At 30.2% G+C, this 24,615-nt stretch overlaps 3 protein-coding genes and 1 long non-coding RNA gene across 11 annotated transcripts in view; 1 reads left to right on the forward strand and 3 right to left on the reverse strand.

Moving 5' to 3' along the window:
- Window positions 1-1,621: 1,621 nt before the first annotated feature.
- Window positions 1,622-7,617, reverse strand: LOC111418766 (uncharacterized). 2 transcript variants are annotated; one of them, XM_071201318.1, is made up of 6 exons: window positions 7,527-7,604; window positions 7,117-7,220; window positions 6,446-6,621; window positions 2,431-2,588; window positions 2,106-2,360; window positions 1,622-2,051 (listed from the first exon to the last, which is right to left on the reverse strand). In XM_071201318.1, exons 2-6 carry the CDS (start codon window positions 7,187-7,189, stop codon window positions 1,787-1,789), a joined length of 927 nt encoding a protein of 308 aa, XP_071057419.1. In that variant the 5' UTR covers window positions 7,190-7,220; window positions 7,527-7,604; the 3' UTR covers window positions 1,622-1,786. The 2 variants fall into 2 exon arrangements, with proteins under 2 accessions (XP_071057419.1, XP_071057420.1); XM_071201319.1 differs by lacking the exon at window positions 7,117-7,220 and having other exon boundaries at window positions 7,527-7,617.
- LOC139432628 (uncharacterized) lies at window positions 3,118-6,439 on the reverse strand. The gene is made up of 2 exons (XR_011642368.1): window positions 5,994-6,439; window positions 3,118-5,915 (listed from the first exon to the last, which is right to left on the reverse strand). It is a non-coding gene; the product is annotated as an uncharacterized lncRNA (long non-coding RNA).
- A 49-nt stretch (window positions 7,618-7,666) lies between the features above and the next one.
- Window positions 7,667-8,956, forward strand: LOC111423543 (GEL complex subunit OPTI). Its single transcript, XM_023056786.2, has 3 exons — window positions 7,667-7,756; window positions 8,400-8,514; window positions 8,568-8,956. The coding sequence occupies exons 2-3, from the start codon at window positions 8,413-8,415 to the stop codon at window positions 8,841-8,843; spliced, it is 378 nt and encodes a 125-aa protein (XP_022912554.1). The 5' UTR covers window positions 7,667-7,756; window positions 8,400-8,412; the 3' UTR covers window positions 8,844-8,956.
- Window positions 8,957-17,614: 8,658 nt separating this feature from the next.
- LOC111420283 (tyrosine-protein kinase Abl) overlaps window positions 17,615-24,615 on the reverse strand; it is a 29,897-nt gene continuing 22,896 nt past the window's right edge. For all 7 annotated transcript variants that reach the window (XM_023053248.2, XM_023053247.2, XM_023053244.2 and 4 more), the window contains one exon: window positions 17,615-18,947. In XM_023053248.2, the coding sequence (XP_022909016.2) occupies window positions 17,704-18,947 (1,244 nt within the window). In that variant the 3' untranslated portion in view covers window positions 17,615-17,703. The remainder of the gene's footprint in view (window positions 18,948-24,615) is intronic.

Consider the following 24,615-nt stretch of genomic DNA (forward strand, 5'->3'; position numbering starts at 1 on the left):
ATTCTCTTTAAAAGGAGAAAAATAAATAATTCATCTAGGAAACGATATCTCTCATTAAACACAGGTTCCGAGTTCATAAAAAAGTAACAAAGTCCGAACTCGGAGATCTAGGCTTGGATTATTTTCTTTTTTTTTTTTTTCGTCTACCGCCCTGGTTTTTTTTGCGAGTTTTATATCAATTTCCTGGAATATTTCGATCGCAGACGAGATGCAGCTGCGAGATCCGAGATCATTAAGGGGAATATAACTGGCGCAATTAAATTTTAACCATTTGCGGTTAGAGCCGGGACTTTAAATTATCCCGACTGGAAATAATCTATAATCGGTTTCTCTCGTTAATTAATATAAAACGCGGCATTCCTAGGGAATTAATACATAATAAAAAAATTAAAATCGAAATAATAAAAATAAATATTATTTAAACAAAAAATTGATAGCGACGCTCGTAAAATGGGTTCTCAAAAAGTTAAAACGCCGAGGTCAGGATCGAATAAAACATAAAACCCTTTCTTTTTAGATACACACACAGGCGAGGAGTTGTTTCAGAATCTGAGGGCATTGACCGTCTAAAAACGGCCCCCACCGAAATAAATGCGTCCTCCTCTTACCCGCCAACGAATCAGACAGATATTTATAGATAACGAAGTCTCAAATCGGTTAAATACAGGGTTGGAATTATACCTGTACTTCTTGGATTTTACTCATTTCAAATTTTGGTTTATTATCTGCCATCTAACCGTGAACTTACAAAGTTTTAAATCACAAAATTAAAGATGTCTGTATGTTACACTCAGCGCCATCTAACGTATTTATTTAGTATTTAATAAAATACTAATTTATTGAATATACCGAGAATTTGATAGAGTTCGTAATATATGTATGTCCCACATAAAATGAATTGTGGTTCTAGGTCTAGTGTTAGTTCTGCTTTTCGTTCAATAAAAATGTATCACAATCTAACGCTGAATAACAATTAAAATTAGAACTAACACTAACTTAGTTCTAGTTTTACACTAGCACTATCACTAGAACTAACACAAGACCGAGAACTAGAAACATTCGGATTTAGCCGCACGTCTCTTAAGACGGCTAAACCCGAATGATTCTAGTTCTAGGTGTTGTGTTGGTTCTAGTGATAGTGCTAGTGTAAAATTAGAACTAACATTAGAACTAGAAAGTTTCTAGTTCTAGGTCTACTGTTAGTTCTAGTTTTAGTGCAATAAAAATATGCAACATAGCGATATGCTAACTAGCAGTAGCTACCAAAATCACTAGAACTAACATTAGACCTAGAATGTTTCTAGTTCTAGGTCTTGCTTTAGTTCTAGTTATAGTGTTAGTGCAAAACTAGAACTAACACTAAACCGAGAACTAGAAACATTCGGATTTAGCCGCACGTCTCTCAAGACGGCTAAATCCGAATGATTCTAGTTCTAGGTCTTGTGTTAGTTCTAGTTTTACACTAGTACTATCACTAGAACTAACACAAGATTCTATTTCTAAGTTTTGTGTTAGTTCTAGTGATAGTGCTAGTGTAAAACTAGAACTAACGCTAGACCTAGAAAGAATGTTGTCAATTGCTAGAAGTGGTGGAATTCGTGAAAGATGGAATACAAAAGAATTTTTGATTTTAGTAAATTTTATTTCTAAAAAATATATCTTTGAGTTTTAAATACTAGTTACATTATTAATTATATTAATATAATATATTTTTTATAATAATAAATTAGTAAAAAAGTAACAAAAAAGAAATGTTAAAAATCAAAATTGTTTTCGTAAAATCTTCTTAATATCTCTGATTCCGATCCGAGTATTTCGATGAAAGTTTACTCACTGAATATCGATCGCTATACCGATCATCCGGATACTTTTCCTCGGTTTTGTAATTAATTTCGGGAGTTCCAAAAGTTTTTTGCCAATGATGTGTCCAATAAAAATCTTCCGGATTGACGTCTTTCGGCGATTTAAAATCTCGACATATAACGACGCAATATATTATACTTGCGATTAACGTTAGAAACCCAACTATTAAAAATATTATTCCTAGCACCCTAAAAGAAAATCAAAAATCAATAATAAAAAGGTAAAATTAAAATGAATCTTACCAAACGTAAATCGGTTCGAAAAATTGAATAACTATCACGAATCCCAAAGTGACCAAAACGATTCCCAAGTTTAATAAAAGCATCAAACAGCACATTCCTTTTATGTTTGGACAAAAGGGGTTTGGTGCGGCCATCGTTTCAACTGTGACGCCACCTTTGCGTGAATTTCTTGTTTTTTGTGTACTTGCAACCGATGGGGCTACTCCACTTCTGTATGAATAGTGACTAGGAGCTCCTCTTGATCGTGAACCGCGACTAAAAATAAATCATTTCAATAACATTTATACTTAAATATAATATATTTATACAAAATATGGATATTAACCTAAATTCTGATGGTGCTTTATAGGCTCCACTTGTAACATAAATATCGGATCCATTATCATCGTAACCACTGCCTCTGCTTAAGGCAGAAGAAGCTCTTGGTGGATTTCTGGCGTGGTGATATCTTCTGGCTTCTCGTTCATTTACAACATTATATGGCTAAAAATAAAATAAGAAGAAGGTATTAAATTAATGCTGAAATAAAACGCCGCAGTTAATATTATTTGATGGAAAATATAATTGAAAATAATTGTTTTTAAAAGGATATCGTTGGTGCACAAGAAAAGTGATACAATTCAAAAATCGTCATTTTTGAGATGAATGAAAAAATATGTTTAAAAAATGTTCTATTTTTATCAGCAAATACGTCATAAAGATAGTTTACAAAATAATTTGCAGAAGGTACAAGTGTCACTTTGTCTTTGAGCGCGAAATTAAGGGTTGCGCACATGAAAAGTAACACAACATTAGTTGTGTCGAGTTTCACAAGAAAACGTTACATATCGAATTCGACTAGTGGCAACTCCAGGTTATGAAACAATCCTTGCAAGAAAAGTGTCGCTTTATGTTTTGTGTCTTTTTTGATTATAAGGTAAAGTTGACTTTAACAATGTCATTTATCTTGTGTGTGCATTTCTTTAAGTTGTGACATTATTCTTGAACATTTATACTAAATAATAAAGCGGATCTAATAGTATATTGTTTTATATGGAAGAGAAGCAGTGCTTTTTATGGCGTGGTCTGTCGCTTAGCGACGAACGCAGTGAGAAAGAACGCAGTGTGAAATTTTATTAAAAAATCAACTTTTCAAAATAGGAACAATGGAAAATTGGCAAGTAGCACCGTTTAACGAACGGACTAAACTATTGCTGAGACTATCAAAACAAGTAAACGATAAATATAATGTTATTCAAAATGAAACGAATACTCAACTATTGACTATAAGTCAAGGTTTATAGAACATAAGGTTACCTCATTCCCTATGCCTCTGTAGTATCGATTATTACCCCGCAAATTGACGTCACTGGTTCGATACAGTCAGAATAAAAGATAGCCTATACGTGCCTATACTGTGGTACAGTCTATATAAAATATTTAAACCTCGCATCGTGTTGTGTTGTTCATAGAACCAGCTACGTCACTGACCCACCTTGCCTCTCAGAGGAGGAGAATCGGTATTGGGTAACCTTATGTTCTATAGACCTTGACTATAAGTAATGAAAATGATGTAATGAACAGCAATGTGGACAACGATGAGAATACAAATCTAGCTATAAGTAACGTTGAGGATTGTTGTTTAGCGATTCCATATGCCCCACCAGTTACCAGTTCTGAAACTGGCAATTCATCTGGTAGTGAACACTATTCACAATTTGATGATTCATACGCAGACCCAAATTTCAGCTCCAGTTCTACGTCATCTTCAAGTAGTTTGAGTAGCGACTCTGAGGAGGGCCTGTCTGCAGATGAATCCTTGGCAGAACAGCCTGTTTTACCAAATGAAATAGCAGAAATTAATTTAGAAACTAAACAAAAAGGCAAGAAGAGAAATGGAAAAAGAACGTTGCGAAACGATGTAGGAATTCTGGCTTGGAGTATACATCAAGTTCGAAACGTAAAACAATTTTTAAAGCTAAAAGTTTAGGACCGCCGTGCAGTTCAACATGCAGACTGCAGTGTAGTGCCAAAATCACAGAGGAAGATAGAAAGGCAGTTTTTTCAGACTTCTGGAATTTGGGTGATTTACAAAGACAACGTGATTTTATTTTTAAAATTGTTGAAGAGATTAATCCCAAATATCAATATAAACGGGTACAGAGCAATCGAACAAACTTTAATTTTAAGTTTGTCTTTAATATTACCTCACTAAAATGAGTCGCAAGAGTTCAGATTAGGAGAAGACGACAGTTTCTGGATACCCCAAAGAATGCAATCTCCAGATGTTCTTCCAAAAACGAACACTATTGATCCGATGGGGTCGAATTCATCACCAGATCTTAGTTCCATGGAATTGAAATTCCTAAACATTTGCTAGTCGCGGCGCCTTATTTAATTAAAATATTTCCATTTCGCCCTACCCTAAGTAAAGGATGACTAATAAATGAAACTTGTATATCTTCTTTATTTATAAATCTTTTGAACCTGAGAATCACTGCATATTTTCTGGGATCGCTTAGCCAATTTCATCTTGTCAAATTTTAATGAACAGAAAAAAAATTTACGAGGTTTGCCAACTATACTATGATGGCATGTGGTGATTAGCATTAAAATGGGTCTTCGATTTATTTGGAAGTACACATTCCATTGCCAAAAATTTTCATTCACAATACACATTGTAGTTTCCCATCACTATTAATTTCTATTGCCGTAAAACCAAACTTTAAATAACCGTCTAAAAAATCGGTCTTACTAAGTTTATTACTAAACCTAAATTATAAGTCAACAGAACATCTTAAATTTGTCGCAGAGTCTACGCACTTCGCCATGGTTAGTACGATCATATTCTTGTTTAGTTACGTTATGGCAACGATCTTGAAAATGTACAGCATTTACAATATGCGCTGCATCTCCGTGAAAAAACCACGACTCCCCTGCCGAAAAAGTAGTCAATTTCCATATATTTCCATTGACGCCCAACAAAACGAACAACCCCATAAGAGTTATGTCGTAATGATCAAGATAGTACCTTTTGGATGCTGCTTAGCAATCTCTAGACTATGAATCTTTTATAGTCTATTCCTACCCATTTGTGACTGCTTTCAATGTCAATAATTACTTTCAAAATCATCATCTCGTTAGCACACATCATCCTTTTCGCCCCTCCGCTGTACATGTCTCTATAGATATGCAGTTGTTTCTGCAGATGGCCGTTCTTGGTGCTCCCCCAATTTTGGCTGACTTGTTGACTAGTTTTCTCAAGTTATTTTTGAGCTATACTATATGATAAGCCTACGCCTAAATTAGTGTAGTATGTTACTTGCTTTATCATGTGACCGTTCATTTGTTTACATCTACACAGTATATACCACCTGCAGATTCATAAATCCTTTGCAAACAAAGTTGCGTCGTTCGCATAGTATATAATTTGTACTTCGTAACACTCGTTCTATGATCCTGTCTATGAAGATTGGCGTTGAAGAGATGAGGGCTGAGGCTGCCACCATGCCTAACACCCACATTCAAGAGTCCAGCAACCGTATCCTGTCGAACGTTTTCATCAAATCCATAAATTAAAGTATGTAGTAAGTATGCAAGTTTGCTATATTCTGTTGTATTTCTCCCTTATGGTTAACTACGAAGACTGTATCGATCGTTGGTCTGTTACTTTGAGAAGAAACACGTCACAAGAGTCGAAAAAACAGCTTCATGGATGTGTCTAGGACAGAAATCCCTTTTTTAAAGAGTGAAAATAGTTTCTTCAGCTTTCTGGAGTTTGGACATCCTGCCGTATTTTATCATACAGCTCCATGAGTTATTATGTTAGTCCTTCTCTTCCTCGCATTACCAGCTCATTGAGGACATTTCCAGACCTAGTCCAGTTATGCTTTTACATATAGATTATACTTACTCATAGTTGTTTCACCATAATAAAAGTCAAATATCTTTATAACAATAAGACACTTACTGATCAAACAATCATGAACAGCATGTGCCTAATTAGACAAATACATAACGAGGTGTTCGAATTCAGATCTTTCTGATTCAGAATGAACACATTTTGAATCCATTTATGGAATCATTAATTGTTAGAAAAACCTTGTACTGTTTTGTTTATTTGTGTTGTTTATTTCTTCAGTTCAAAGTCTTATTGAAGGTGTTATTTTTTATATCTCAGCTTGTTCCTTTTTCCTTGCGTTAAGTTTGAAGTCGCCGTTTATAATGCATATTAATATTGTTGAAATATTAAATAAACTCTAACACCTATAAATAAGATGTATTAAATGTTTTTTGGTGGAACGATTTATTTTAGAGATCTAGGTAGGAGTAACTTTGAGATTAATTAAACAAAATATTACCGTATATTCTGATAGAGTTCTTTCTGAAGGCGCTCTTTGACTTTCCTCGCCATCCGAATAAACACTTCTTGGCACGTGAACGGGTATCGGCGACTCCGCAGCGGGTCTCCTAGCTACGTAATGATTTTTATTAACGCGGGTCGTCATACCTTTTCCCATTGTATCTGATAATTCATCTAAAATAAATCGATATTGTTTAATCGAAAAGAAAATAACGATATTAAGTTGTTTAAATTATTATGAATTAAAAATATTAGACTGAAATTACATGTTAATAATTATTTTTTAATTAAAAACCCAAGAAACTTTAACATTTCTACAATTCTCAACGTTTACAAAAGAAAGCCACGACGAAATCCTTTTCTAATTAGCATTTCTTCGCAACACAAAAGCTTTTTCGTGTTTTCTTGAGCCGCTCTGTTTGTTAGGATTGTATATCTTCATAAAATATACTTAATTTACCATCTCATAAAAGTTTTAAGTTGGAGAATACTCTTCTTTTAAGGGAAATTTTTAATTTTTAGAAATCGTTTTGTTTAAATTTTAGTAGTGAAAGTTATTGATGCAATATGTAAAATAGGAATAATTTTTTGTATTCTATTATTCTCTTTTAGTATATTTTTAGTTAGTTTAATTATAATTAGTTTCCTTTTCTATTCTTTTAAACATACCCATTCTTATATCTTGACTGGAGGGGTGTTTTGGCCACAACGACCTCGTTTCATCCTCCTTAATCCTTGCCATTTCTTTTATATTTTAATAAGATTAAAAAAAACTAGCAAAAAAATAAATCAAAAATACAAAATTAATCCCCTTTTTTTAAATTAATTAAAAAACAAACAAGAAAAAGATCCAAGGCTACGGGTACCAAGAATAAAAAAATCCTTTTACTTTTCATTAAAGTACCGATTCGCTTTCTAAAAATGACGTCAACCTCTAAATATGGTTCGAAGTAAAAACGTTTTCGCCTCTCTCAATCCAATTACATTTTAAAACGACGATGCAAAGGTAAAGCGAACGGTACAAAACCGCCATGGTAAAACTAAACTCTTGTTTCGTCTATTTTTCTATTTCAACTTACCGTTCTTTCTTGCAATAAAGTAAGGTTTAGCGATGAAGTTGTTATTACGTTTCGTTGAACATTTCGGGTACAATTTTAAAAACTACTTTTGAATGGGGTAAACACCGCAAAAAATACGTTTTAACGCGCGCCGTTCAACGCTGTTAACGTGTGTGTGTATCTCGAACTGTGGAGGAGACCTGGTGGAAGGCTGCGTGGGGAACGTTACGTCATTGCTAAGAAATCCACAGGTTGTTTTATGTTTTAGATGAGACCGGAGAATATCTAGCTTTTCTAGAGTTAAATTCTAGATGGATTTTTCTCCGCTTCAATTTTCTCTTCGTTGTAACTTGTAATTACATCTTCTTTTAATCCAATTTAATAATTTGACCTTCAAAAAAAAGAACGTTTAAATTATTGTTTAAAATTGTTTAAAAATTAATGAATGCTAATCAGTTTTGTAAATTCTTAAAACATAGCATCCGTTTACCTTCTAAAGTAGTCTCTAAAAGGTCTGCGTTATTCAATGAAACAATTTGACCTTCCCAACAAATAAAATGAATTAATTATTATTTCTTAATTAATTAAATTTATCAATACTTAAAAAGTGACTTTGACAAGGCTTTGACATTTAAAACTTAAAATTACAGTTTTCTTTTTTAACATCTTATACACCTTGAAATTAAAAAGTTTTATTCATAAATTATTTATTATGGTCATAGTAATAATTTTAATTTCAATATTAAATTATTAAAACTAATTATTAATAATAAAAATTGTAATTTATTTATGTCGGTAAAATAGATTTCTATAATTATAAAACGTCACCACCTGTCAAAAGGATGATTTAGAATTATTTGTTAAAAGAATTAAAAAAACTTGTTTTTCTAACAGAAACTATTCAAAAATGAGTAGTAAAACGAAAACGATCGAAAAAAACGGTGTTTCCACGTCGAATAAAACTTTATGGACCAGAGCGTTTACCTCGAATTCGGAGTGGCCTGATAAGGTGAGGTTATGTTAAATTTTTATTTAAATTATTAATATTTTTTGTAATTGCAGGAAGAATTTTTAGATGTGATTTATTGGATGAGACAATTCATCGGAATTTTTATAGGGATAACGTGGGGGTTATTACCGTTAAAAGGCTTCCTTGGTATAGCTTTATTCGTCTTGGTTAATGCAGCGATTATTTATTTTTACTGTATAAATTTCCAAAATATAAACGAAGAGGAGTATGGGGGAACGTGGGAATTAACTAAGGAAGGGTTTATGACATCGTTTGCTGGGTTTTTAGTTACATGGATTATAATTTATTCTGGTTTACATCATGAATGATTAAAGTAATTTCTTATTAATTAAGGTTTTGTAATAAATATAATATTGTTTCATCTTAAAAAGAAATGTAATCATGTACAGCAATATCCATAATAAATATTTATAAGATGTCATTGCTTTTTTATTTTAATAAATTTGTAATGTCATAACATTCTCTCTTCCATTTTATCAAATTTTTGTTGTATTTCTTCTTTAACAACTTTTTCAGCTTGATATAATTAAATTACAATTTTCTTTTTCTTTATATTTCATCTAAATATTTAATTAACTTGTTTAGAAACGTGAAAACAAAATTATAAAGATTTTACATACTGTTATCACTTTTATAAACTTAATCTTTTCTTCTGAACTGGTATAATATCACTTTCATCACTAGATACTTCTACTTGATGCAATTTGAGTCAATTTTGACGATTTACTTTAGTGATATTTGAATAAAAATGAAATTAATAAGAAAGTTGATAAGATATGTCAACTTATTTGGATCCAATATATAAAATAAACTTTTTGATGCTGATTTAACTAACGAAGCAACTCTAAAAAGAGAATACTTTAATTAATAATTGGTGATATTTCCACAAGGATCCTTCAAGAAATGAATTTTATAGCGAATTTTGACAGTTATCGATGAAAATTGCAACATCGAAAATTTTATCAAAACTTCAAATATTGTTTCCTCAAAAACTAAAAGTTATTTTTCAAAACGGCTTGGTTCATTGGAAAGAGGACACTTTTATTAATACTTTGGGAAATTTTCATACTCATATTCCGAGAACTGGATTTTATACGAATTTTTAAAACTTAATCGGCGAAAATTGCAAAATTCGAAAAAATTTTCGATTATTTCAAAAGTTTATTTTTCAAGAACTAAAAGTAATTTTTCAAAACGGCTTTTTGCATTAAAAAGAGGATACTATAATTAATAATTGGTGATATTTCCACAAGGATCCTTCAAGAAATGAATTTTATAGCGAATTTTGAAAGTTATCGATGAAATTTGCAACATCGAAAATTTGATCAAAACTTTAAATATTGTTTTCTCAAAAGCTAAAAGTTAATTTTCAAAACGGGTTGGTTCATTGGAAAGAGGACACTTTTATTAACACTTTGGGAAATTTTCATACTCATACTTCAAGAACTCGATTTTATACGAATTTTTAAAACTTAATCGGCGAAAATTGCAAAATTCGAAAAATTTCTCGATTATTTCAAAAATTGTTTTCGTAACAACTAAAAGTGATTTTTCAAAACGGCTTTTTGCATTAAAAAGAGGACACTATAATTAATAATTGGTGATATTTCCACAAGGATTTTTCAAGAAATGAATTTTATAGCGAATTTTGAAAGTTATCGATGAAAATTGCAACGAAAATTTGATCAAAACCTCAAATAATATTGTTTTCTCAAAAACTAAAAGTTATTTTTCAAAACGTGTTGGTTCATTGGAAAGAGGACACTCGTATTAACACTTTGGGAGATTTTCAAACTCATATTCCAAAAAATGGATTTTATACGAATTTTTAAAACTTAATCGGCGAAAATTGCAAAATTCGAAAAAATTATCGATCATTTCAAAAATTTATTTCTCAAAAACTAAAAGTGATTTTTCAAAACAGCTTTTTGCATTAAAAAGAGGATACTATAATTGATAATTGGTGATATTTCCACAAGGACCCTTCAAGAAATTAATTTTATAGCGAATTTTGACAGTTATCGATGAAAATTGCAACATCGAAAATTTTATCAAAACTTCAAATATTGTTTTCTCAAAAACCAAAAGTTATTTTTCAAAACAGGTTCGTTCATTGGAAAGAAGGCACTTTTATTAACACTTTGGAAAATTTTCATACTCATATTCCAAGAAATGGATTTTATACGAATTTTTAAAACTTAATCGGCGAAAATTGCAAAATTCGAAAAAATTGTCGATTATTTCAAAAATTTTTTTCTCAAGAACTAAAAGTGATTTTTCAAAACGGCTTTTTGCATTAAAAAGAGGACACTATAATTAATAATTGGTGATATTTCCACAAGGATCCTTCAAGAAATGAATTTTATAGCGAATTTTGAAAATTATCGATGAAAATTGCAACATCGAAAATTTTATCAAATCTTCAAATATTGTTTTCTCAAAAACCAAAAGTTATTTTTCAAAACGTGTTGGTTCATTGGAAAGAGGACACTCTTATTAACACTTTGGTAAACTTTTAAACTCATATTCCAAGAAATGGATTTTATACGAATTTTTAAAACTTGAACGGCAAAACTTGCAAAATTCGAAAAAATTGTCGATCATTTCAAAAATTTATTTCTCAAAAACTAAAAGCGATTTTTCAAAACGGCTTTTTGCATTAAAAAGATGATACTTTAATTAATAATAGAAAGTGATAAAAGCAACAGTTCTGTCAGTAAGGAATGTGATGATGAATTACAAGCAAAGAGAAGAAAACTAGACGAAACTGCAACAAGAGAGTTTATATATCGTATTGGGATTGTTACAATGAGGTTGCTAATGACAAACCTGATATAAATAAAGTTGTATTCAATGAAAAAAGTCCTATTGGGGTTGAACTTGAATATCATATTATAACCGGATTTTAAAAAATGGCCGGATACCGCATAGTTGCCGAATATCCGATCCACTGCTAATTTACTTGAAACAATTTCCACTTGATCAGATGTTACAATCATTTTGGCAGTAAAAGCAACTTGTTCGGATTCCTCTCCATCTAGATCCATGTTAATTAGATCAAATTTTCCATCACCTTTTATATTGTTTATCTTGAATTTAACACAAGCTTATCCACAAACATTAATTTTAGACCTATTATAGTTCCTTAAATCAACATTTGTATTTCCAATTATCACATTAATGTTCTTGGACACTTCTAACAATAATTTAAAACGTTCACATGGTTCTGCATTTTTGACGATTTTATTTTTTATACCATTTGTCCTTGTTCCCAAAAGTATCTAAACGATAAATCGTCCACACAAACGAGTCAGATATTAGTGTTTTGTCTACACACTTATTTATTTAAATCTCTCTATCACTTTTCGATATCTAACTCAACATATTATTTGATCTTTCATTAAAGTATCTCTTAAATCTGTAAAGTTATATGGTACGTTTGATTTTTTTAAGTAAGTAAAATATTATTTACTAGTAAATTTACTTTTGGGATTATATAAAAAAAAGTACAATTAAAGTATTAGCAAATTTATTTTTTTTTAAGTATACAGTCTGTTTATTTATTTTTAGTACCAACTATCTAATATAAAGCCTGTACAAAAAGTGTGTGGCGCGTATATATACAAAAGTAGTCGCTAATGTTTAAGCGTTTAATTTTAGAATTTTATACTTTTCGATTCCAAACAATAATAATAAAACGATAATCCCGTCGTTGTTACAGATACGGTCAAAAGATTAGGACCATTATGAGTTTTGATTTTTAATATTTCTTTTTTTTTTAGGTGATGTGATATGAAGGAATTTCTGTTAACATAAAAAAATAAAATTTATACATAATAAAAGTACAGTAAAACCTCGATATTTAAATATAATTTGGGTATTCCCCGAGTTGTCTATAGGTTGTATAAATCAAGGACGGTAAATTGTATATTTGTTATTATATTGTTGTATATGTTTATTGAACAAAAAGTAGAACTAACACGAGATCTCGTTGTGGATGTTGTTTTAATTATTCTCTTGGAATTTCGAAACTTTTTAAATCCATGAATTTAGTAACCTATATCTACTATCCACTTTAGAGATAGATATCTTCCTAATCCTTCGATGGAAAAAATTGCGGTTAAGTTTATTGTAATCAGTGAACAATTCTGCCTATTACAATGTTAATTTGGAAATTTTCGGGTCCGTGGTTTTTCTTTTATCGCGAATTAAGTGAAAAAAGTACTCGATTTTTGAGAGTGCCAGCAACTTTGTCTACTTTGCGATTTTTTTTCTCCAAAACTATTTGCCGTAAAAATTTTAAATTTGAATTGGTGATAAACTGATGTGTTCTTAATATCGGGCGTATTTTATTTTTTCGATATTTCATATAGTTTCGCGGAAAATCGCGGTTATATCGAAAACGACCTGGCGGATTTCAACCCGGTTTTTACCAAAATATGCCAAATAATGTCGGTTGTTGGATCAATTTTTCAAAATTATGGCTCCCTAATTTTTTAAGAGCGATTTAATGGAATTACAAATGAAAGAGAAACAGAAATAAGCTATGTGGGGAGAGGAGGGTTCCGTCCAATCGGAACAGATGGTGTGTCCCAGACAATATGTCGCGCCTTTATCTTACCTACATAAAGAAATAAAGCGCGACGTCCTGTCTGGGACGCACCATCTGTTCCGATTGAAAACAAAATTACAAAGATTTTACATACTGTTATCGCTTTTATAGACTTAATCTTTTCTTCTGAACTGGAATAATATCTCTTTCATCACTAGATACTTCTACTTGATGCAATTTCAGTCAATTTTGATGATTTACTTTAGTGATGGAACGGATAGTGATTTAGCGATATTTGAATAAAAATGAAATTAATAAGAAAGCTGATAAGATATGTCAGCTTATTTGGATTCAATATACAAAATAAATTTTTTGATGCCGATTTAACTAACGAAGCAACTCTAAAAAGAGAATACTTTAATTAATAATTGGTGATATTTCCACAAGGATCCTTCAAGAAATTAATTTTATAGCCAATTTTGACAGTTACCGATGAAAATTGCAAAATCAAAAAATTTTTCAAAACTTCAAATATTGTTTTCTCAAAAACTAAAAGTTATTTTTCAAAACGGGTTGGTTCATTGAAAAGAAGACACTTTTATTAACACTTTGGGAAATTTTCATACTCATATTCTAAGAACTGGATTTTATACGAATTTTCAAATCTTAATCGGCGAAAATTGCAAAATTCGAAAAATTTGTCGATTATTTCAAAAATTTTTTTCTTAACAACTAAAAGTGATTTTTCAAAACGGCTTTTTGCATTAAAAAGAGGACACTATAATTAATAACTGGTGATATTTCCACAAGGATTTTTCAAGAAATGAATTTTATAGCGAATTTTGAAAGTTAGGGATGAAAATTGCAACATCGAAAATTTTTTCAAAACTTCAAATATTGTTTTCTCAAAAACTAAAAGTTATTTTTGAAAACGGGTTGGTTCATTGGAAAGAGGACACTTTTATTAACACCTTGGGAAATTTTCATACTCATATTCTAAGAAGTGGATTTTATACGAATTTTTAAATCTTAATCGGCGAAAATTGCAAAATTCGAAAAAATTGTCGATTATTTCAAAAATTTGTTTCTTAAAAACTAAAAGTGATTTTTCAAAACAGCTTTTTGCATTAAAAAGAGGACACTATAATTAAAAATTGGTGATATTTCCACAAGGATTTTTCAAGAAATGAATTTTATAGCGAATTTTGAAAGTTATCGATGAAAATTGCAACATCGAAAATTGTATCAAAACCTCAAATATTGTTTTCTCAAAAACTAAAAGTTATTTTTCAAAATGTGTTGGTTCATTGGAAAGAGGACACTCTTGTTAACACTTTTGAAAATTTTCATACTCATATTCCAAGAAAAGTGGATTTTATACGAATTTTTAAAATTTAATCGGCAAAAATACCAAAATTCGAAAAAATTGTCGATTATTTCAAAAATTTATTTTTCAAGAACTAAAAGTGATTTTTCAAAATGGCTTTTTGCATTAAAAAAAGGACACTATAATTAATAATTGGTGATATTTCCACAAGGATCCCTCAAGAAATGAATTTTATAGCGAATTTTGAAAGTTATCGATGAAATTTATAAACATCATTGTGGAGCAAAAGATTAGATCTTTTTGTCTTTTTAATTTATTAATTTACACAATGAAATTGGAGTTAACCATCGCCAAATGTTTCTAGTTCTAGTTTTACACTAGCACTGTTACTATGTAGAACTAACACTATACTTTCTAGAGCTAGTTTTAGTTGTTATTCATCGTTAGATTGTTGTATACTTTTCATTGAACTAAAACTAGAACTAACAGGTTCTAGGTCTAGTGTTAGTTCTAGTTTTAATTGTTGTTCAGTGCTAGATTGTTGTATATTTTTATTGAACTAAAAATAGATCTAATACTAATCCCATAACTAGAAACATTCTGGTTTAGCCGTCTTAAGAGATGTTTGGCTAAACCCGAATATTTCTAGTTCTAGTGTTAGTTCTAATTTTGTTATTCAGCGCTGACGTCACGAACAGGCCTTGGAGATGTGCTCTTAGATTCTACCGTCCTTGATATAAATATAAAGTCAAGTAGACTGAACGTATTTGTGTGCATTATAATTATTCATTCAAACAGTTTAAAGAGTACAAATTAAAAATGTTTCATTTAAGTCACTCTCTTCCCCGTATTAGTCCGTTATATCGAGGTTTTACTATACAGGGTGGTTTAGTTTTTAATCGGGAAACTTTACTAGGACGTAGTACTTGCCAAAATAACACAAGTTTTTATATAAAAATAAAGTCGCAACTCGTTTCTTTTCGAGTTATGAGCTGTCAAAGTTGAGCCAAAAATTTACATTTTATTTTGTATTTCGGCTGTAAGTAAACTGTAGAATTTGAAACTTTGTACTTATTTAGTACTGGTTAAGACCTTATTTTCAAGCATACCTAAAACGTCTCTAGCGCCCTCTAAGGGGATGAAATTCATGGGATGATATTTTTTATAAGAACTTTTTAACGCTATGGAATATTAACATAAAAAAAAATGGGTTGTAAAGCTCATTCTTTAGTGGTACTTTTTTGTCTCTTTAGTATTTTCCTTAAAGTTAATAGTTTCCGTGTAACAGAAAATAAAATGTCGTGCCATGTTTAGCTAAAATTATTCTAAAAGTTGGTTCTGAAAATTTGTAGGTTTTATTTACGGTGAATCCTCATAATTATTGATGATTATTAATAATTTATTATTGATTTAGAGTATCAATAATGTTGTTTAAAGCAATGTAATTTATTCAGACAGACATTCATCTTATTTATGGTTTTTCTTCTGAAAATCACAATTAATTGGTGTTATTTATTTAGTATTAGATCCTAGTAAAAAAAATTTTCGACTTTCTCCCCATTGAATATGGAGAAACGGTAATTCAATTTTTGACCACTCTGTATAAGATACTCTGATACAATATATGACAACCTATCTGAGAGCATCTGAAGGGTAATCGTGCCAATTTACAGATTTTTTGAATAAACGTTGGCTTTGATATAGGGTTTTAAAGAGCATGGTGAAATTTGCCAAAAAAACCTTAAAATCAAAATAACTCGAAAACGAAAAACGCTAGGTACCAATAACTTTTATGAAAGTCAACATATTTTTTACGTACAATTAAAAGGTGCAATAAAAACTATAGCATTCCATTTGAAATAACGAAGTTATGGTCTACTTCCGGTGGACCGGAAGTGGCGGCCATCTTGAAAATATTTTAGATCGAAAGTTCCGAATGAACAACCCATGCTACCAAAATTTCAAATCTTTACGAATAGTGGAACCTGAAGAAGTTCTAACGAACCAGTTACGTGAGACACCTGTATAAAAAACTTATGTTATTTTGGCAAGTACGACGTCCTATAATAGTAAAGTTTCCCAATTAAAAACTGAACCACTCTGTATATGTTAGTAAATAAGAAAATTAAAAAAAAAATAAATAAATTTATAATAAAAAAAGGGAATTTATTACAGTCCAAATGCATGAAAATTATATACAAAGACAACATATACATAATAAATTAATTAAAAAAAGGAGTAAATCGCTATTTTTTTAAGAATAAACACGGATAATAATAATAATAAAAATAATTATATATAAATCATCGAAATAGGAATTTTACACACCTAAATGTATCTTTGGATTGTACAAAATTATTTAGTATCTTACGTTTATTATTAGATTATAAGAGTAATAATTAATTTCTCAAAAATGCTCATTGAGAAGGTTTTAATTTCTAACTTAATTTCAAAAACACATTCACGCGCATCATCCCCTTTTACACAATAGCTTATTTATGTATTTATATATATATATTACACAAAATATATATATATTTAAGACTAGCATATTTATATTGAAGTATACTATTTTGTTTAATATGGAACCATAAAAATCATGCTTACCAACTTATCGAGTAAATCGTGATTAATTTTTACTTTATTATCTTATTTATTTACCATAAAGAGACACACATAGAATGGAGTAATGAATAATATGCCTAAGTGACTGTTCTTAAATTTTTCGAACAGAATTAATTAAGAAATGAAAATGTAGATGAACGTACTTCAGCCTTTTTATATCACAATTTGATGATGACCATTAAACAAAATAGTATTTTTAACTAAATCAAATAATTTTCGGTTTTGAGATACTTTCTTATATAATTAATTAGTGCTTGTGCCAATTATCCAAAAACTTGTTTTTTTTTATCACTCAGTATACGATAATATTAATTAATATCCGAGTTTAAAAATTATACATCATATTTAATTTAATCAACGTCCAAATCGGGTTTTTAGACAAAAATAAGTTATTGAGCATACATTAAAAACAAAAAAAAAATCTACTGGTATCACAGTTGAGTGAAAATCATTCTATAAAGTGCGGAATTTTGGATGAAATGATTTTAGATACGCCAAAAATAAAATAAAAAAAGAAATATTAACTTATTTTTTGCCCTACAGTCTCTAAATACAGTTTCGAACTATTAAAAATACATAAATAAATGAGTCCTTTCTTTCTTACCTCTTTATCTTAATCATCTCGTTTTAAAAAACAAAAATTTTTTTTTCTTTTTCGTTTTGTTTATCGACACATCACGTTCACCACATCCTTAATCGTATTGAGCACATCGTTAACGTAACGCGCATTCTCAGTCGTATTCCTCGATCCGGCGGAACGTATTTGTCTCGCTTGCGTTTCCAATTTGGTCATTAACTCTCTAAATTGAAATTTGGTGTGTGCCAAAACGACGCTATCCGCGTAATCGGCACAAGAAGTATGTAACAAACCGATTTTATCCGATAATTGTAACCAGGAAGACGTTGAAACGGTCGGGTTTGTTTTTATTCCGTTCAGGGTCGTTTCGAGAGCTTGAGATATTTCTAAAATATTTTCTTTGCCCGTTTTAATTTCGTTTGGCGCCGTTGGTTTCGCCGATATCGGTGGTTTATTTAAAGTCGATTGATGGTTTGAGTTGTTTGAATTTGGAATGGGTGTGGCGTAAATTGCGGAAGTTGTTGTTGTTGTCGTCGTCGTGGGACGGTTTGTTAAAATTGGTTTTGTTGCTTTTACGGGGGGTTTCGTTGGGATTTGAGGTTTTTCATCGATTGTGTTGGTTGGGGGCCAACATCTTTTTATTATTTTTGTTGAATCATCTGAACTTTCAACTGGTGATATTTCTGTTTCGTCGTTTTTTGATTTAACCGATAATTTGGGACTTAATTGGATTAAACTGTTGGTGTTTTCGGAGGCTTCTTTAGTTTCCCAAATTTTTTTTAGACTACTTATACTTCCTGTGCTTTTTCTTTTATCTGAATCTTCCTCGATTTTTAAATTACTCCCACCACCGCTATCGGAACTTGCAGTGCTCTCACGTTTCCTATCGTTATTATCTTCATCATTTTTTATTTCTACCTTATCTTCTTCTTTATCAACTTTTCTTAACCTCGATTTAAAATCGATTATTATCCCCGAATCATTCGGTTTTTTGATTGTTTCCGTTTTCTTTAATTGCGAAACGAATGACGTCCCGGAAACCGTTTCTTTCGATTCTATTTGCGTTGGGGGCGACTTTGGAATGGATCTTTCTGGTTCGATGTTGAGACTTTCGGATAACTCACTCACCAATTGGGCCACTGGATCGTGGGATATCGTACTAATCGAGTTATTTTCAGTCGGGGACTCTTTCGGATTATTAATTTTTTGATCGGCTCGTTCTTTTATTTCAGTCAATAATTTGAGTTCCATTTCTTTTACTAATTTGTTATTCTTAAATACCTTTGATGTTTTATCTTCCGATTCAAAATTCTCATTTTGCATCATTTCTTCTACATCAACAAAAATAAATTAATTTAATTTTGATATTAAAACAGTTTAGTAAATCTATCTTGACCTATTGGTCAGTTGAACATAGTTAAATTTTGCAAAGTGTCCTTAAATAGTGATTATCTTGAAAACGGAAAGCTTTAGAAAAGATTAGTATACCAAAAATGTATGTAAAAATGTCTGAGAAACTGTTTCAAGTTGTGAGTTGTAAAAATTTTAACGCTGAAAAAGATATGACTACTTTAGAGAGTTTTTTAGGGTAGACAGCGCTATCTGAAAGATAGATAAAAACTAATACTAAATTATTATTTATCGTCTTAAATAATGTACCAATTTTGTTTATAATGTAAAAGAAAGTGATATTATTAAAGAAAAACAAAAATAAAATATTAACTTAAACTATCTGTGTCTCCGTTATTATTAACAATTGGACTAAGATAAATTTGGTTAAACCATAATAATTTAACGTAAGGAATTCAGTGTTGTTCTGTGTCCCATTACTGATGGAACATCCTGTATATTTCAGTTCTTTTTTAAAGAACTATGTGCTCCATGTTGCAAGTTAAATTTTTAAATGGAAACAACCACTGATTATTCGCTTATTAAATTCGTTATTTTCTTCTGATTACAAAAATATAGAGTTTGACAGGTCTATTCCTTATTGTTTTAGAATAAAGCTAACAATAAACTTTTCTTTTAGTGTTGTCAAAAAAATTAAATTTACAGTTTCCTGTAAATTATAACTACAAATTAAAAAAACATATTTCTGATATTTGAAACAAATATATTTGTTGAACTATTTAATTTATATATGTTTTACACATAAGTTGGAATAGATTGCGTTATTTCACATTTTTTATTAATATTTAATATTATTATTAAATGACTTAATAAATTATTGATAGATGGCGCTCATATGTTTTTTTTTAATTCTAATAAACATATAGTTCGTTTTTTTTCTATAATACTTGTCAATGTAAATTTTTTAGGGTTTCTGTTGGTATTATCTAGGACCCTTATAAAATTTATGTTGTTTTCCTGATTTTTAGTAACATTTTCAGTAACTAAATAGTTGAGGTTAAAATACTAATAAATTTTTAGATAAATACAATTTTAACGAAGTACATATTTGTTGTAAAAACGTGCTACAAAGTAATTAAATAGAACAAAACACCTTTTCTAGGTAAATAAATGGCAAATAAACACCCCACAACATTTTTTTTCTTCAAACGTCATTAAATGACAACTTTGTTGTCGTGTTTACTCGCGGTAGAAGTAAGTCATTGTTGCATAACGACGGTTGGTAAGATCAACATAGCAAAAAAGTACTTCAGCGTTATGGCGCTAAAGTAAATTTCACTTTAGCGCCATAGCGCTGAAGCACATGTCACTTTAGCGCCGTATTGGAAAAGATATTTTTTTGCTTCACGGACGCTAAGTAAAGATTTTAAAAATTAATAAAAAATGAAACTAACCTTTTAATTGTTTGCTTTCTTATTTTCATCTCAAATTAATATCACATAAAAAAACTAAATAAATTAAAGAACAAAACAAATAATTTTCCGAATAGTCTTTTATATTTTTTTTATTACACCATGTAAGAAATTTATTGTACGCACCATTATATATTTTAGTAGATTTCGAAGGTAATAAACTATTTTCTATTACCTTCTTCGCGATATCGTTAATTTCGGACGACATTTTGTACAAAATAAATTTAACTAACAGTTAAAAGTTAAAATTCGCGCAAAACTGTTTACTTTTTTTTATTGGTTGTCAAATTTACGTCGTCGTTGCTAACGTTATTTTGTCATGACGTCCTTCGATTTCTCATTAATACATAATAAGTTAATTGTCATTTTATTAAATTTATTAAAATTTATATTGCAATTATTTGCAACGTTTGAAGAAAAAATACTATGTTTTATTCGGAAGAGAAGCAGATTCGTTTGTGGCTGGTCCGTCATTGCCGGACTCACTTCGTTCGTCCGGCAAACTGTCGGACACGCCACAATTTTAACGGCTCATCTGTCATTAGCGACTCACTGCGTTCGTCGCTAAGCGACAGACCACGCCATAAAAAGCACTGCTTCTCTTCCATATAAAACAATATACTATTTATGCACCTTTTCTTTTTGAATAACGAAAGCTGAAACGTCAGTGTGACATATTTATTTCAAAACATGATAAAACAAAACTCCCTGTTAATTTTGCCAACTTTACAACAATTTGGCAGGTATTATAGAAAGAAAATGAACTGTAAATAGTTTGTATTCAAAAATTTTCTGAAGTGTCACTTTAAAAATCCTGTTTTTAAGATGAATTGCGAAAATTTTGAAAAGTTTGTCATGTTAGAATGTTACATATTAAAAAATTATTTGTTTTTAAATACCAGAAGTTATTTTCTTATTTAATTGTTAACTTTTTAGATTTTACCTACCGCCCCGTAACTTACAGGAAACTGTAAATTTAATTTCGTCGACGACACTAGATGGAAATTTTATAAAAAAAAGTTTATTTTTAGCTTTATTCTAAAACAATAAGAAATAGACCTGTCGAACCCTATATTTTTGTAATCAGAAAAAAATAACGAATTTAATAAGCGAATCAGTGGTTGTTTCCGTTTAAAAAAACGAACATATTATCACAATGTTCGTTTTTTTAAATGAAAACAACCACTGATTATTCGCTTATTAAATTCGTAGGGTTTGACAGGACTATTTTTTATTGTTTTAGAATAAAGTTAAAAATTAACTTTTCTTTTAGTGTCTTCCAAGAAATTAAATTTACAGTTTCCTGTAAATTACGGTACTATAATTAAAAATTAAAAAAACATATTTCTGATATTTGAAACAAATATATTTGTTGAACTATTTAATTTATATATGTAATTATACAAAAGTTGGAATAGATTGCATAATTTCACATTTTTATATTAATATTTAATATTATTATTAAATGACTTAATAAATTATTGATAGATGGCGCTCATATATATTTTTTTAATTCAACCTAAACATAGCAACATTTGTTTGTATTCAAAAATTTTCTAAAAATTATGTTTTTTAAGATGGATTACGAAAATTACGAAAAGTTTAACATGTTACAATGTTACATATTAGAAAATAAAGTAAATTTTATATAAATTTTTAGTAGAATAATTTTTAGTTATAGTACCGTAATTTACAGGAAACTGTAAATTTAATTTCGTCGATGACACTAGATGGAAATTTTCTAAAAAAAGTTTATTTTTAGCTTTATTCTAAAACGATAAGAAATAGACCTGTCGAACCCTATATTTTTGTAATCAGAAAAAAATAACGAATTTAATAAGCGAATCAGTGGTTGTTTCCATTTAAAAAAACGAACATTGTGATATCTCAAAATCTAAAAACGAAAAAATTTTTTTGACTACGTCATCAAATTCTCTGTAAAAAAGTGTCCATATAATGTCGTAGTTATAATACTCCACCTATAATAATAACCAAGATAATTGCACTTGCTGGTTTTACGATATTTTCAATTTTGGCCTCTAGCGGAAAAACAAAAGGCGATAGCGCTATGAGGTTTTCGGCATTAGCAGTTTCTCGAAAAACGAGATCATGACATGTAAGCTACTTTTTTTCTAACTCTTATAGTTTCCGAGTTAGCCTATTCAGACATTGAATTTGAACCAGCCTGTACAGGGTGTCCCAATTTCGATGTCCGCATAGGCTATCTCCGAAACTAAAAGAGATAGAAAAAAAGTAGCTTACATGTCATGATCTCGTTTTTCGAGAAAATGTTAATGCCGAAAACTCCGAACAGCTATCGTCTTTTGTTTACGCCCTATCGGCAAAAACTGAAAATTTTGCGAAAACGACATTCGCAAATATCTCACTTATTATCAAAGATGGAGTATTATAAATAAAACATTATATGGGCTACTTTTTACGAAGAATTCAGTGGCGTAGGTAGAATTTTTTTCCCATCTTTTATTTTCGAGATTTTAGACGTAACTTTATTTTTTTAAATGGAAACCATAGTTGGCTATGACTTAAAATAATTTGTTATTTTCTTCTGATAACAAATATATATAGTTTGTAGGGTATATTTCTTATAGTTATTGAATAATTAACAAAAATTCATTTTGTTCTGTCTAAAACTAATGTATGTATTTAAAAGTTAATGTTGCTATGGTGATAACCATACATACTATGATGGAACATAATGTATCAAATAATTGCCAAAGTTTGTATTTAAAAATTCGATAACAACTCTGGCATTATGCACCAGCGTGTTAAGTGTCAAAGTATAACAAAACTGAATAAAACTTTACAATGAATTTCGAAAATTATGAAAAATGTAACATTATGGAATGCTATATGTTATCAGATAAGAATGCGACGTTAGCCGCGGAATTTTATTTCACAAGATATTCAGAAAGAAGACAACCGCACGTACGAACCTTCAGCCGGTCAGCAGAAAATTTAATAGATATTTGGTCCTTCCCCAAACCACATACAAAAACATACCAAAATGACCTGCAAGAGAAATTGCAACAAGACGTCTGACCCAAAAGACGCTGCTCCCGATACAAAGCGGGGCTAACTCATTATTTACGTGCCGGAGATCTCAATCGAAGATTAGAATTTTGTAGATGATATTTAAAAAAATTAAATAATCTGCGGTTTGTTCAAAATGTAATCTGGACCGATGAAGTCTCTGAGTGTTCAAAGAAGATTGGGGTTCAATGTATGGTGTGCCCTTTTAGATAATAGAGTTTTGGCATATAGTATCTACCATAAAAACTTAAACTCAGGGAAATATCTCAATATATTAAGGCAGCACATTGAGCCTTTGGACGACAATTTGCCACTAAATATGTCTCAAATGATATATTTTCAATATAACGGAGCACCAGCACATAATGCCAGAGTTGTTAGTGAATTTTTAAATACTATTACAAACTCAAGGACAATAAAATCTAACAGGACTGCTACATCCATTGTTGTGACAGCCTACCCGCAAACTACGTCACACCATTTTCCACGCCCAGCTGTTGTTATGGTCTATGCGTTTGCTGTGTGTTCTTAGAGGTTATATCCTAGACGTATTCATATTAGTTTTGAAGTTTTATGTTTTTAGAGGTATTAATGTCTATCATATAACCTCTAAAAACATAGACAGTTATCTACCAGGCGTGGCAAATAGTGTGACGTAGAGTGCAGGCAACCAACCCGTAGTCGACTACAAAAATACAATGGATGTAGCAGTCCTGTTAGATTCTACTGTCCTTGCTACAAACTTTGCCAATAATTGGAAACAATGCTTTCCCTCATGGTATGGTTATCACCATAACAACATTAAGTTTTAAATACATACAATAGTTTTAGAAAGAACAAAAAAAATTGATACATTATATTCCATCATAGTATGTATGGTTATCACCATAGCAACGTTAACTTTTAAATACATACATTAGATTTAGATGGAACAAAATGAATTTTTGTTAATTATTCAATAACTATAAGAAATATACCCCACAAACTATATATATTTGTTATCAGAAGGAAATAACAAATTATTTTAGGTCATAGCCAACTATGGTTTCCATTTAAAAAAATAAAGTTACGTCTAAAATCTCGAAAATAAAAGATGGGAAAAAAATTCTACCTACGCCACTGAATT

This window comes from Onthophagus taurus, chromosome 1 (assembly GCF_036711975.1).
Source record: "Onthophagus taurus isolate NC chromosome 1, IU_Otau_3.0, whole genome shotgun sequence".
Lineage (NCBI taxonomy): Eukaryota > Metazoa > Arthropoda > Insecta > Coleoptera > Scarabaeidae > Onthophagus > Onthophagus taurus.

Excerpts from the sequence above, each read along its gene's own strand:
- LOC111423543 (XM_023056786.2), top strand. The coding sequence starts at position 8,413 with ATGAGTAGTAAAACGAAAACGATCGAAAAAAACGGTGTTTCCACGTCG. Across the intron at positions 8,515-8,567 it reads ATTCGGAGTGGCCTGATAAG|GAAGAATTTTTAGATGTGAT; the intron begins GTGAGGTTATGT and ends TTGTAATTGCAG.
- LOC111418766 (XM_071201318.1), bottom strand. The coding sequence starts at position 7,189 with ATGGCAAGGATTAAGGAGGATGAAACGAGGTCGTTGTGGCCAAAACAC. Across the intron at positions 6,622-7,116 it reads CAGTCAAGATATAAGAATGG|ATGAATTATCAGATACAATG; the intron begins GTATGTTTAAAA and ends GATTTATTTTAG. Across the intron at positions 2,361-2,430 it reads AAAGCACCATCAGAATTTAG|TCGCGGTTCACGATCAAGAG; the intron begins GTTAATATCCAT and ends ATTTATTTTTAG.